Source organism: Cuculus canorus, chromosome 3, assembly GCF_017976375.1.
Source record: "Cuculus canorus isolate bCucCan1 chromosome 3, bCucCan1.pri, whole genome shotgun sequence".
Lineage (NCBI taxonomy): Eukaryota > Metazoa > Chordata > Aves > Cuculiformes > Cuculidae > Cuculus > Cuculus canorus.
The window spans coordinates 89,424,216-89,438,143 of NC_071403.1; the positions used below are offsets into that span (position 1 = coordinate 89,424,216).

At 44.3% G+C, this 13,928-nt stretch overlaps 1 protein-coding gene across 1 annotated transcript; it reads right to left on the minus strand.

The window, feature by feature from the left end:
• Nucleotides 1–8,149: 8,149 nt before the first annotated feature.
• LEFTY1 (left-right determination factor 1) lies at nt 8,150–11,247 on the minus strand. Its single transcript, XM_054063386.1, has 4 exons — nt 10,983–11,247; nt 9,852–10,086; nt 8,786–9,025; nt 8,150–8,489 (listed from the first exon to the last, which is right to left on the minus strand). The coding sequence occupies exons 1-4, from the start codon at nt 11,245–11,247 to the stop codon at nt 8,150–8,152; spliced, it is 1,080 nt and encodes a 359-aa protein (XP_053919361.1).
• Between the last annotated feature and the right edge of the window lie 2,681 nt (nt 11,248–13,928).

The following is a 13,928-nucleotide window of genomic DNA, read 5'->3' on the forward strand; positions in this document are numbered from 1 at the left end:
TTCCTAGTCCAGGGCCTGACAATAATGCAGAGTTTGCAGTACCCTGCCTGTGTCTTTCTTTTTCCGAGGACTGATGTAGCTTTGGATTTTAGAAGTGTTTCTCATTGTAAATGCACCAACTGTGAACATCTTTCCAGAGAAAAGGTTCATGCTCCCACGCAAACACTTCCCCACAAGCAAGTGATGTGACTTCACAGGATTCTTCTGAAGTGTGATTTTTAAATACATTTATTTCCAGCATCTAGGAGATCTAGAGCACTGCTTCATGTTTCTGTTACATTTCAGAGTTACTGACTGAAAGATTAATTAGTGAAAACACTGGCACAGACCTGAGTGAGGGCTTATTCTCATCTCGTACAGATCCATCTATATCCTGGAAAGAAATACGAGTAGATATGATACACAATAAATAGCAAGGAGCAGGGCAGGTCACTGCTTGGGCAAAATATTAAAATTCATTAAGAAATTGCTTCTGGTTGGTAAGGTCAGAATTCACTATTTCCTTCTGTGCTGCTTCTAACAAGCCTTTGGTCTACTGATTGTTCAGTGCATCAGTGCCAAAAAGCACCTCCCTAGGTCATTCCATTTGGCCAAACAGGAGATTCATTGCTAAACCTGATTGCATTTTTTTTGTTTTCTGGCTTCTTTCTGTGATGCAAAGGACCAGAAACTTGCTGCTGCTAAGTTTCATCCCAGCCCAGAAGAAAAAAGTTTAGACAAATACCACAAAACCCCACCTGCCTTGGCTTAAAAATGTTTTTGATTTCCACTAACGATTTCTGTCTTGGGATCTCCTTGCAGTGTAAGAAGTGCTGAAGAGTTCATGTTCATGAGTGTACTGTAAGATTAGGACCGGTTACCTGTTTTCTAAACTGAACAACAGAGAAATAACTTGTGAAATTTTAGACAGATCATCACCAGAGACAGAGCAACAGCTGCCAGCCTTTGTTCCAAGGGCTCCTTTCCCATTTTCCTTGGCTACGCAGTCCTCTGCAGCATGGACAAATGAGTTACTGAAAAAACACCCCAGTGTTTGAGTGAGCAGCAATTTCTTCCTTTGCTTTTGTGAGCCTGACAGCTTCTGCAATTGCTACTGTAGGTGGCACTGAGCTAACAGCAGAGGATGTGTCCAGTTCCAGTAGGGCTGATGAAACCCTCAGCCTGCTGAATAAACTACCTGATGGGAGGCCCTGGCTCTACCCCATGGTGCACACATGCTGCAGCAGCAGAGTTAGGTCACTATTATTACATTGTTCTGCTTATACCAGAAACAGCCAAGAGCAATAGTTTTGATGCACCTGAAATTTATTCTTTTTGCTTATTCATTCATTTTACTTTCTGGAGAATGTTGACATTTAAAAGGTTTGTTTGTAGCCCTGCCTGTTCTTAGGAAGATGCTATTTTTAAATCCCAAAGGATCCTCCAAAACATTCAAGCAGTGGTGTTAAAGACTGCTCCCTAGTTAGTTAACACAGGCACATCAGCTACTTTTGCTTTCAGCTGTAGGTAAGCTGTTAGGGTGGCTTTGCAGATTAACCTACCTAATGACACCCAAAGGTGGGGAGGTGACAACTGCTCTGACCTCCAGCTGTCCGGGAGGGGGGGCTGGGCAGGCACCTTTAGGCGTTGCCAAAGGCTGGGCAGGAGGAGTTTACACGGCCCGAAGTGCTCACTCTGCATTCAGGCCCAGCAGCTGCGTGTGCCTCCCGGTGGCCTGGAAGCGTGTGCTGAGTGTCCTGTTTCTCCCCACTGTTTGCCATGGGTCTCTTAAGCAGGCACAAGGAACTGGGAGTTGCATAAAACTTGGAAGTGTGAAAGGAAACAAGAAGCTCTTGTAAGGCCTACCTGGGACATATGGAAAGAAGAATGGGGCTTAAAAGGAGCCAGCTGGCTTGTGAAACATCTGCTGGAAGCATGACACAGCTTAATAAAAACATCCCTGGATGTCTGGTGGCTATAGGTGGTGCCTTATGGCCCGTGTGGTAACGTATCCAGCATAAGTAACTAGCAGAGACCTGAAGATGAATGTCATTGACCACTGTGAGAGTTTGGCTACTTGTGTTTTTGCAAAATGCAAGTTTTAGCATTAAGGTGGGGGACCTTGCTGAATTGAACTTAGAACGCTCCTGCAAAATGTGATTGCATAGGCTGTTTTTCACTAAGAAATGGCTGAACGAGTACTTTGGAGAAGAGAAATGTTATCTGCTAGTATCTTTCTGGTACAGTACGAGATATGCTTAGGAATGTAAGACCTTATAAAAAACTGACTGGGTAAAGAAATCGAATGTGTAAAAAGTAGCCTAGTAACGGCCTTGTAATAGCTTTGGGTTAGATTGTAAATTTGGGGAAAGGATGGTCTTGCCTTGAAAAGAAACAGTATTTAAATTTGTTTTTCTACAAAGGCTGAGCATGTTCCTTCTTGCCAGAAGGAGTCGCTCCCACAACTGCAACCACAAATAAATAAATAAAAAATGCTGCTTCTTGAGATGCCTGCCTCAGTTTACCATTTGACTCGTGAACATTTCTCACACCACTAGACTGGAAGTTGTCAGTCACCTTAGAAGCAGTTTTAACCTGGTTGCATTCATTTTCAGCAAACAGAGAACAAACTTTTAAAGGAGATGCAGCTACTTGGGCTTTCGAAGGGGCAGATTCCCCATCACTGAGAAAATTAGAAGGAAAAATTGAATCAGAAAAACATGAATGAATACTAGGAGTGTCTTTAAAACACAATTACTAAATAGCTTTAAAAGAATCAGAAAAGCCCAGTAGTTCTATGATTCTATGATTCCCAGGTTTTCGGGAGATAGGACATTACTCCTCAAACTCCAGATGGCTTTGCAGTGAAAATGCAGCAGACTTGGAGATCAGGCTGATGTGGGGAAGGCTGTGGATGAAATATTGTCATGTCTGGGACTTTTTCAGACAGAAAAAAAAGCTGGTGCTGCAGGAAATTATCTCCTAGCCTCTCATCTTCAATCCAGGCTGCATTTGCTGTGATACCTTCTGTGTGCTACCTTGCTGCTTAGTACAACTTGTAACGCATACAAAAGCTGTCAAGCTGTCATGTTCTCTTTTCTATCTGAGTGGCACCATGGTCTCTGAGGAAAGGCAGAACATCTTATGTTCTACCTGGCAGCAGTAGGGTTCAGCATTAACATTTATGCTGTGCTGTGAAAAAAATCAATGGGAGAGCAGTGCAGCAGCCTAATGAACCACATCTAAGCAGAACCTACTCAAAAAAATGTAAAGATGTTTTAAGGCAAAACCGATGTTAAAACATTGGGCACCCTCCTGCACTACCGAAAGCAGAGGTGCTTAAGAAAAGGAGGTGTGTGCTGTTCACATTAAGGTTCTTCAAGAGCCCTTTTAGTACCACACTTGAAGTTACTCTTGTGTAAGTATTTATGGTGGTTGTGCCTGAGTTAAAGCTCATCATGAGTGTGAGTGCTGACCTGTCTTCACAGTATCGCTCACAAGATGATCTCTGAGGTTCTTTGCTACTTCATGGAGCTGGACATGGGGAAATCTATTGGTCTCACAAAAGCTTTTCTTATGAGAGAGGCTTGGGAGGACAACAGAACTTTAGCTTTCCACTACCATTACATTGTAGGAGAGAGAACAAAGGTTTTAAATTGTATTAAATGCCACTGCTGAGTTATGTTGCCCCATCTGACCGTTTCCCAGTTCCATTTGAACCAAGGCTGCTGTCCCATCTGCTTTCAAAATCAATAAGAAGTTGCAGCTTTACCCTGCCGGTGAGACCTTATTTCCTCTCCCTCTCTTTCCCCGCCCCGCCTTTGCATTTCACAAACTCCCACCGAGATTGTCTGACACTTTGCCTTTCAGGGCAGCTTCCTAACTATCCGTGTGAGTGGCAACTTAGATGCACAATCCACATCCCCTCAAAGTGATAATCAGGGGAGCTCCTCAGCTTTGGCTGGGAACAGCTGGAGTCTGGGAAAGGGGAACCCGTGGCGAACAGGAGGGAGGAGGGGGACATCCCACAGGATTTTGATATTTTTAGAGGAGTATCTTAATAGTCTCAACATCTCCTAGTTTTTGCCATGAATTTAATGTGCAGTTAGCTCCGGTGCAAAGTGCCAAATTTGTAGCCAGGACTTGAACTCCTGTCCATTCACAGAGCAGCTGTAGGAGAGCTGCATGGATGTCAGTGGATTTCAGAATAACACAGAATAAAAAGCTGTTCACCACTGCTGCCTTCTGACCTATTCTCCAGGGGGGCAAAGGCACTCCTAAGCTGTGTGGGTGCTAGGAATATCAACAGCTAAACCAGCACATACAGAACAACCATGGCAGGAAACAATAAGTTATTTGGAGATCCTGGATGCTGAGAAGTCATCAGCCCGCAGCACTCAGTATCCTTTTAGACAATTGATCATAGAATCATGGAATCACTAGATTGGAAAAGACCTTTGAGATCACTGAGTCCAACTGTACCTGTCCACCACTAAACCATATAAACCTTAAGCATTTCATCTAATTGTCTTTTAAATACCTCCAGGGATGGGGACTCAACCACCTCCCTGGGCAGCCCCTTCCAGTGCCTGATATCCCTATTGGTGAAGAAATTTTTCTTGATGTCCAATCTGAACCTGTCCTGGCACAACTTGAGGCCCTTCCCCCTCATCCTATCACCTGTCACTTGGGCAAAGAATCCAACTCCCACCTCTCTACAATCTCCTTTCAGGCAGTTGTAGGCAATGATGAGGTCTCCCCTCTGCCTCCTTTTCTCCAGGCTAAACAGCCCCAGTTCCTCAGCCACCGCTTGTAAGACTTGTTCTACAGCCCCTTCACCAGCTTTGTTGCTCTTCTCTGGATATGCTTCAAGATTTCAATGTCCTTCTTGTAGTGAGGGAGTTTCAATCCAAATGTGGCTTAAAAGCAGCATCCAGCATATTGAGAAAGTAGCAGAACTGGTTAATTTTCAGTTACGAAGCTTAGTTTTTTCAGCCACCTTAACAGATGATGGTGTTGTGCACAGAGTGAGGATAGGGAGGGTCTGAGTAATGCTGGAAGTGCCGCCAGGAGGTCCCTCATGCAGCTAGTGGGAAGAGATGGGGTACAGACTGTGGGCACAAAGAGATGGAGATGTGCAATGCCAGACGTGGGTGTTAGTGATGTGCAGCCCTGTGTGTAGCCACTAGGCTCTGTGTGTTTATAGCCTTCTACAAACCACTTCTTCCTCAGGCCTCTGCTCCATGCTCACCACTGGCCTCATGGCTCCACATGCCACCACCACTGGATTGGAGGGCTGCAAATCCTGAAGGGCAGTGGGGCTGAGGAGGGAGATGTCATGACATCTGTGCAACTCCCCAGCAATAAATAAGTACTCGTGCCAGTGGTAGTGATACAGTATGCAAAATATTTTGAAACATCTCAAAGTGGAATATTTCAAAGCGGACTATTTTGATTTAAGATAAAGTTGGATACAGTTGGATTTCATATAAGCAATTGTGTTCTTCAAAAGTCAGACGCAATGTCCCTCTAATAACATGTTTTCTTTAAAATGGTGTTTTTCCCAGGCACTGTTCATTCTTTGGAGACAATAATGTCTTGTGTGCAGTGTGATCTGTGCTGAACAGATGTGCCTGCTTCAATAATCACCTCTGTTTGGAGTTTCTACATGTCTTAAAAGGCAAGGCTGGGCAAAGAGCTGGAACCAAAGCTCCAAATCAGCAAGAGTTTTGGCTGTTGCGAAGTTCATAATGACATTAAAATGAGTCCTTGGAAAGTGACAGGACATGCATAATATTTCTGGGTGAATTTGTCCATCTGTATGTGATATATCCTCGTCCCCAGCTCATGTCTCACTGCACACGATTGAAGGAGATCACTTACTCATGTTGTCCAGCCCTGATAAAGGGTGCTTGCTTTCTAAAACTCCAAAACAATTCTTAGAGAGTTTTATTTGCTGGCATTTTCAGTATCAGTAGGGTTGGCAGGGCTTGATGACTCACAAATTTGTGCCCTGTCCCTGCACTGCAATAACCACAACACCACCCAGTCTCCTTGGCCACTGCTTCCCCTTCTGCCCATCTCCCCAGCTGTCACACCCATCCACACAGGCCCACCGTTCACTCACTGTTGTGTACCTTGTGTCTGCAAGAAACCAGAGCAAAAGGAACCAGAGACAAAGAAAGGGGAGCTGGACCTGGTCTGCTATAACCCATCGCTGGTAACTAGCGAGTGTGCTTCTGCCTTTTTTCTCTTCCTCTTAAAGCTTTTCTTTTGCCACAGGCATTTGCACAAGTGAGAAATGCCAGCCTAACCATGGGCCAAGGTACAGCAGGGCTGCCTTGCTGAACTCAGACCTGGGATCATTCAGGGTAGCAGGGACACTTGACATATTAGCCTTGATGATGAATGACCCAAAGCCAGTGCAGAGTCCAACAAGTCCCTTTTTTCACCTGGTCCATGGCCCACAGCTATCCTGTCTACCCAGGCAAACTCCTTTCGGAGTCCTGCCAGCCGTAGGTTCAGCCTGTGAGTTTGGCTCATGCCTCATCCCACAGAGATAGATAACAGTGACCACTTCATCCCTAGAGCCATGGTGGTATCTCAGTAGGCTGTGAACCAAGGAGAGCAGTCTGACACAAAGTGTGGAAATCATTATAGTTGTTAACACCCTGGCCGGCAGTTCTGTATAGTTCAAAAAGGGATTAGATCACATTGTCGCTGCACTTCTCCAGCAGATGTGTTGGTCAGGTATCCATAAGGAATGCCTTATCTTGGAAGGGAGGAAGTAGGTGGCAGCTCACACATTTCTTTCTGCACTACAGCACCAGCTGCTTGCCTGCAAGTTCTGGCACTGCAATGCAGCTCACAAGGAGAGCATCACCTCTTGCCTCTCAAGCACATTTACAGGTTTTCTCTTTAAGAAAGTGTTGGTTTAAACTCTGCAGCAGCTCAGGGAGAAGTGTTGGAGGTGTGAGTTCTGCTCCACCCACCAGTTCAGCCCAGTCCCAGTCCCTGCCTGAGTAGATAAGCTTTACCAGAAGTAGGCAGGATCACACAGGGAACTGAGAAAAGCTGTTCTTGTGAGTGTGTATACAGGAGCTGAGCACTATGGTACATTCCAAAATGGGACAGCGGTTTTTTTTTTCCCCTCCACTATTAGATCTAAGAATATATATAAGCAAACACACAGCTACTTTAATAATTATATTTTATTGTTTCCTTGAGTTTGGAAAATATCTCTAGATTGAAATAACTGTAATACCTAACCAGAAAAATAAGGGCCTAGTTCTACAAACTGTTACTCGTGTGAGCAAACTGACATCCTAATATTCCCATTAACTTCAAGATGCTAAATTCTGCCTAAAACTGTTCTAATCTCATGGTGCAGGAGCCAAAAATATAATCCTTTGAATTCCAGACAATATTTTATGTACATGTATATGTGTATATATGCATACGATACATATACACACACATATATATGTTCCTTTGAGCTCTAGACAATTTTACGTACATATATGTATGTATGTAGACAAGACATATACATCCAATGTGTGTGTAGACTACATACACAGATTCATATATATATGTACATGTGTGTATGTGTGTGTGTATAGAATATATACATGTAAGTGCTTCTGCTCTACAGTTCACCATAAGCACGACTTGGACAGACAAGGGCCAAAACTTATGAAACAGTGTTGAGCCTAAGAATGAAAAGCTGAACCCACATATGACTTCTTTACCTGGCAATGAACACTCCTCTTTTGCCTGCAGCTGTTTCCAATACTCCCATGACAGAAACTAAAATAAACTGGATGCAGCTCCACCAAATTCAATTAAATTTGGCTGTCATCAAGGGAGTTTGGAGGAACGTTAATTTCCATAGGTACCCTTCACAAAGGTACGTGTGAAGACAGATGCTCCTCTAAGCCCATCTATATGGACAGTGCCTTTAAGTGCTGTGCCCTCTCTGCAGGTAGTGGGGTATGTGGGAGAGCTGCAGCCCCAGGCAGTGCCTACCCTTTCAGGCAGGTATCTGGTGGTCCCTCCAGACCTTTATTGCTGGCCCCAGGTGCCTCTGGGCAGGGCTGCAGGGAAGCAAGGGACTGGAAAACATTGCACTCTCTCCACGAGGGCCACAGGTCCCTAGCTGGCTGCCCACATCTCACACCAGTACCATGCCGTCTGTAACACAGCTGCACTTCTTGATGATCATGTTGGGAAACTCAGCTGCTTCAACCTCGGTGCGGTTGCCCCTCTGGATGAGGTACATCACAGGGAGTGAGGCGGTCTCTGCCACGGTGCAGGAACGCTTTCCATAGCCAAAGTGCTGCAGCAGGCTGGAGGGCTGCAGGCAGCCTCCCTGACACTGGTAAGCCTGGTACCCAGCTGGCTCAATGATCCAGGACTGTGTCCAGGCAAGCTTGTGGAAGTCGACATAGTGTTTCTGCCGGCAGCAGGTGGACCTCCTCGTCATCACCTCCTCCTTGCAATCCCCAGGGCCCCTACACCATAAGGGAAAAAAAAAGAACTGATGCCATAACTGAAAAATGGGAAGGTGGGAGAAATATTCCCACTGCTGACAGTACAGGAGAGCCTTGAGATGTGAAAATTTGGACCACTCTTGGGTTTCATTTGAATATTCAAGGAACAAATATGGGAAGAGGAGAGGTGTGGTTCAGCAGCAACTTTCTAACTCCTCTGTTTGCAGCAGTTTGTTTGTGAGGGCAAGAACTGCACACCCTGGGTTGACACACACAGTACAATAATTCAGGGGCAAAGATTTAGGTTTCATACATACCCATAGTCTTCCAAGTCGAGGGTGTAAAGCACTAGTTCAGGTTTGCTTAGAGCTTTGTCCTTAGGATCCTGAGATGTGAAATGCACAGCTTTGGCCATTTCTGAAGCATGGCTGCCTACCCTTTCTCCTTCAATCCAGACCTCCAGGAACATTGGCTCCTGCTTGTTGTTTTGCAGCCAGTAATGCACAGCCTGTGTCACATCAAAGTTCTTCCAACCCGAGTCACGTAGAGGAACCAGCCTGTGAGACAGGGGCTTGGTATTAGACAAAAGCCCATTAGGTAGAGCCTGGGCTCACAGAGCTGTTATTGCAGCAGAATAAATAATTTGCTTCCTATAGATTGTCCTGTGCCTTGATTACACAATAATTTTGCTGAGCGCTCTGGGCAAGCACAGGTTGCAATTAACTCACACCTCAAAAAGAAGCATGCAGGTATATCAGACACCAGAGAACTAAATAAATCCCTTTGTGCATGCTCATGTCAAGGTATTCATTCATGGTCACACAGTACTACAGCAGTGCAGGATTATATGCAGCCTCAGTATTAGTGACGAGAATCTGGTGAACTGCTGCTTCTACCTGCTCCTGTCCTAGCTATATTAGGGCCATAAGTTTCTGCCCACCCAGAAAATTGTTTGATGGTTAATTCTGCTGTCAACAGCTGTAAAACTTCTACAGAGCTCAAGGCTACAGAATCAGATGCTTTTTACATTAATTACTTCTTTAAACTGGCTAACGAAATGAAGAAATGAAAGAATACCAGCAGCCAGTACCCCTCGTGAGTTAGAGAGAGGAAAAGTGGAGGTTTGTAGAAGGGAAGACCTAGCAGCACACAGCATTGTTTTACACAGAAATATATTATTTCAATGAATCATCATTTATAACAGTCTTAACCTAATAGCTGCTTCTACAAACTCATTCTTGTTTTAAGAGGCTTTAAAGCCTGATTCTACAGATGTAATCCCATCAGACTGACCAGAAGCACAAAGACATGACACCCGAACCCAGCCCAGAGGACTCATACCCCATAACTCAAGTCTTGCCTTCACAGAGGTCCCTTTCTTACCTGGAGTCTATGAGGGAGGTCCTGTTGGTACCATCATGCTGCTGTTGCACCCAGTACACGCTGACTCTGGCGTTGGAGACAGATCTGTGAGACTGCTTGGCAGGCAGGATTGCTCTGTCCAGAGGCTTTTTGAAGAGTTTCAGTTCAGCCATTGTAACTTCACTGTTTTTAGGTATTCTGCCCTCCATGTCAAAGACTAGATTCTGGCGTGTGGCAGTATCAGAGTAGAGCATTTCTCCTGCCATGCCTGTGTACGTTGAGAACAAAATACACAGCCTGTCATTGCCATCCTGGTGAGCAAAGTTCCCACACTTTGTCCACAATTATCATCACAACACACTCCATCCATACTTCCACACTGAGCTCTTGTGGTAGGGACAGCAACTAAACACACTTTTTCTAATGCATACTTGAATCAATGTCTTGCAAATACCTAAATTCTTCTCATATGTCTGAGCCTCTGTAACCTGGAGGCAACAGAAAGAAATCTCCTACCTAAGTTGCCCCCAGATCAAGCAGACATCTCTCTTTGCCAGTGCTGGGCACCAAAGCAGGAAACTGCAGCTCCAGGTGTACGTACATCTTTTGAAACTCAAAAAAGCTCTTTGTACAGACACTATTTTGTCTGTAGAGCTGATTTCTTCCTTCATATTTGTCTCAGAAAATAAACAAGCAAACAAACAAACAAAAGACTGACAAGAATGAAACCTCCTCAAAGAGGTGTGATTTCTATTAGAGAGGACTTTCTGGAGTTTTGACCCCAAATCTGCAAGGTCTGTACTCTCTACCAACTTTTTTTGTTAACATCTTTTTCCACCTGCCCAGAATGTTGCCTGAGTACCGAGGCTTTTTTCTTCTATCTAGCTCTAGCAGCAGCTCTAGCAGCAGTCCTTTCCAAGGACTGTGGGACCCCCTCTTCACGTGCAAGATGTTACTAGCACGTGCTAATCTTTAAGATGCTGTTACATGTACCTCTTCTACCTAGCTCAGGTCTGGAGACAGACCTAAGCCTCCTTCCCCTGGTGGGTTTGCCTCTGCCCATTCTGCAGCCAGCCTGGTGAACATGGGCATCTTCCCCTGGCAGCGGAACAGTGTTTTGCAAGTTCCTGACAGCAATGGCAGAAACATTACCTGTGTTGCCAGGGATTCCCCTGAGGATGCCAGCCAGACTTGGCAAAGCTCGGCGCTTCACCCTCTGGCGCTTCACCATGGAGATGTATTTGTTCTTTATGTGGTCTGGGATAACCAGATCCACCAAGTCTTTCTTATGGAGTTTAGGGACCTCAGAGAGCCCCAGCTGCTTCAGCAACTTCTCCTTGAACCCTTCCTGGGTAAATGCTTGGACCGTGATGATCAGGCAGAGCATGCAGAGCATCTGGGAGAACCTCACATCCATCCTCCTCTGTCAGCGAAGCAGCTGCCTGCCCGGCAGAGATGAAGGATCTCCCTAGGGCTGCTCTCAGCAGAGATGCGGTGGCAGGCTGCCTGAGTGGGATGGAGATCCCCTGCACTGCAGTTTTATAGCCAGCCTCATCCCACTGGCACAACAAATTCCACAAGTGGGGATGAAGCAGAGGACTTAAAAGGATCAATTCCCTGTTGGTAGACACATGCCAGTTTAACACCTTCATCTATTGCAAAGCTAATACAGGGTTTAGGGGAGCTTCCAGGTTGTTTGATGGGGAAAAAGTTCCTATCCTCTTTTAATTCCCTGTAAATTTTGCCCAGAAGACATGTGCATGAGCAGTGTCCCATGTTCAGCCTAGGTCAGGGAGGGAACACATCTGCAGAGTGCATTGCTTTATGTACTGCACCATATGATTCTTAAAGGAAGTGTCAATCTTAACCGCAGGGGAATTTCTACCTAAAATAGCCAATATCAATCAGGAGAAGAATGCTTTAGCTGGGAGACCATCTTTATGGCAAGCATTAAAAAATCATTTAAAACATTTTTTTGGGGCATAGGTACCACTTTGATCTCTGAATATTTGTATCAAATACATGAATCAGGGCAGTGAATCACAGCAGTTGAATGGTTTATGGCCTTTTACGCTGCTTCTGAATCACAGAAGGTGAAAGGCGTACAGGCCTGGCATTTTAGAAAAATGTCTCATCACTCTTTATGGATTCCTGTGGGTTTAATAATATTTGTGCTTAAAAGAAGAATGCTTTATATGAAGGCAGATCACCTTTCATGAATGCAAGAACCCACTCTGCTCTTCTGCAACATGGATTAAGAATATGACTGTTTTGAATGCTATTAACAATCACAAGAGAGAGCTGTCTCTGGAGAGCAAAACCATCCTAGAGGCCTGAGTGGGGGGGAGGGGGGGGCGCGCTCATCTATCTTGAAGTCCACCTTCACACTTGAAGCTAACATTCTTTGCTTCCCTAGCCTTTGCTGGCATAAAATGTGGAAGTCTATTTTTGAAACCAATCCCAGGAGAAATGAATTGAAAATATAAAATGTAATTGATTAAAGTCTGAAGAAGCATGGCGCTTGGGGCAGATTCTCATCTTCTCCAGCAGTAACAAGTATAGAAAGGCCTGAGCGCACACAGAAATATCTTTAGCATCAAAAGTTCTTTGGATTTTATGCGTCTCTGTGGATGAGTCAAAACTGGTCCAGTTTCATCCAATCTCCAGGCAGAATGACATGCCCTGAGAAAAGCCTGTCTGAAGGACCTGGTGTAATGAACTTGTACAAATGCACCCTGTTACGGTTCATAGCTCAATAAAACAAGCATCATCCAAAGCAGCTTTTTCTGTACACAAATGAAGGCAACAAAGCTGTCTGAAAGAGCTTGATTTACCTCTGTTGCAGTAACCTCTATTACTACTTGTTTTGTCTTATCACCTTTTAAGAAACCTGTCTCCTTAAATATGATAAAGTCTCCATTAGATATTAATGGGGCACCTTATTTATTTGAATTGAATTTTAAGGCTAAAATGGAAACACAGACTATAAACTAACAGTCTGTGGATGGCCCAGGGAAGTACATTCTTTAATCTTTCTCTTTGTGCAGCATCTTTCTCTGAACAAATCAATATTTTCTGTTAATATTCACTCGGAAGACACAGATAGCAGTGGAAAATAAGCACTTCATTTGACTGCCTCAACCTCATCTCATTTCCAAAACTCTTGCTCTTGTGAATAAGAGAAGGGAAGATTTTTTTTGTGAAATCTCTGTGATTTTCTCAGCCCCTTAGTAAGGCTCCATACACTCGGCTGTTCCCTCTAGGCTGCCTCCCCAGCGAAATGGCACGTTACTGGTTCTCACGGGTGCAGTCACCCAATGAACCACTTGGGAGGTTTGGCTTGCAAACTGCATCTAAGCCATGTCCAGGGAGCTTACAAAGTTTCCTTCAGATATGCTTTATATGTGTTGGCTAATGCAGTTCTAGTGGTGAACGTTATGTTTATATAGTGACAGTCATCTCAATAAAACTGCAGGTCAAGGATTTGTAATGATCTATCACGTCAGAAGACCTGATACTGTAAATTTTTATCTACTCAATTAGTCTTTGCTCCAGAGAGTGGTCCTACTGTGAAACGAGGGCTCTTCAGAGAACCATGGTAACACGAAATGGAAATGATGATTGCTCCAGCAGCACCCAGTTTTCATGGACCTGGATGTGATTTCTCCTGTGGCTGATGTCTAAACTACCAGGGCTCTTCACTGTCCAATGTGGATTGGAAGATGATTTATTGGCTTCACACATAAAATAAAATTATTGACCAAACAGAGTTGAAGCTCAGCTAAGAAGAAAACAGAAGATGTAGATTGTAGGCTTTTCACAGGTGAGTGATTATCTGGTCCAATTGGAGGATTTGCCATTCCCTCTTTGTCATGCAAACAGGAAAAAGTCAGGAATTCTATAATAGCTCTTTTAGTGTAATGTGTATTAGAGCCTGCATGGTACATTCAAAATGTCAAACAGAGGATTCAAAGAGGCTGCAAGGGATGAAGTATTGCAGTTTTAACAGAAGCCAGTACTTCATGAAGAGAGAATCTCTGTATTTAAGCCTTTAATTTAGATACCAACAGTTCTCTAAACATTTACGGGGCATATCTA

Bases quoted from the DNA above. Each gene is read 5' to 3' on its own strand.
- LEFTY1 (XM_054063386.1), bottom strand. From the start codon at position 11,247: ATGGATGTGAGGTTCTCCCAGATGCTCTGCATGCTCTGCCTGATCATC. The intron at 10,087-10,982 runs GTAATGTTTCTG...GCATGGCAGGAG, and splicing joins GGGAATCCCTGGCAACACAG to AAATGCTCTACTCTGATACT. The intron at 8,490-8,785 runs GTATGTATGAAA...CTTATGGTGTAG, and splicing joins CTCGACTTGGAAGACTATGG to GGGCCCTGGGGATTGCAAGG.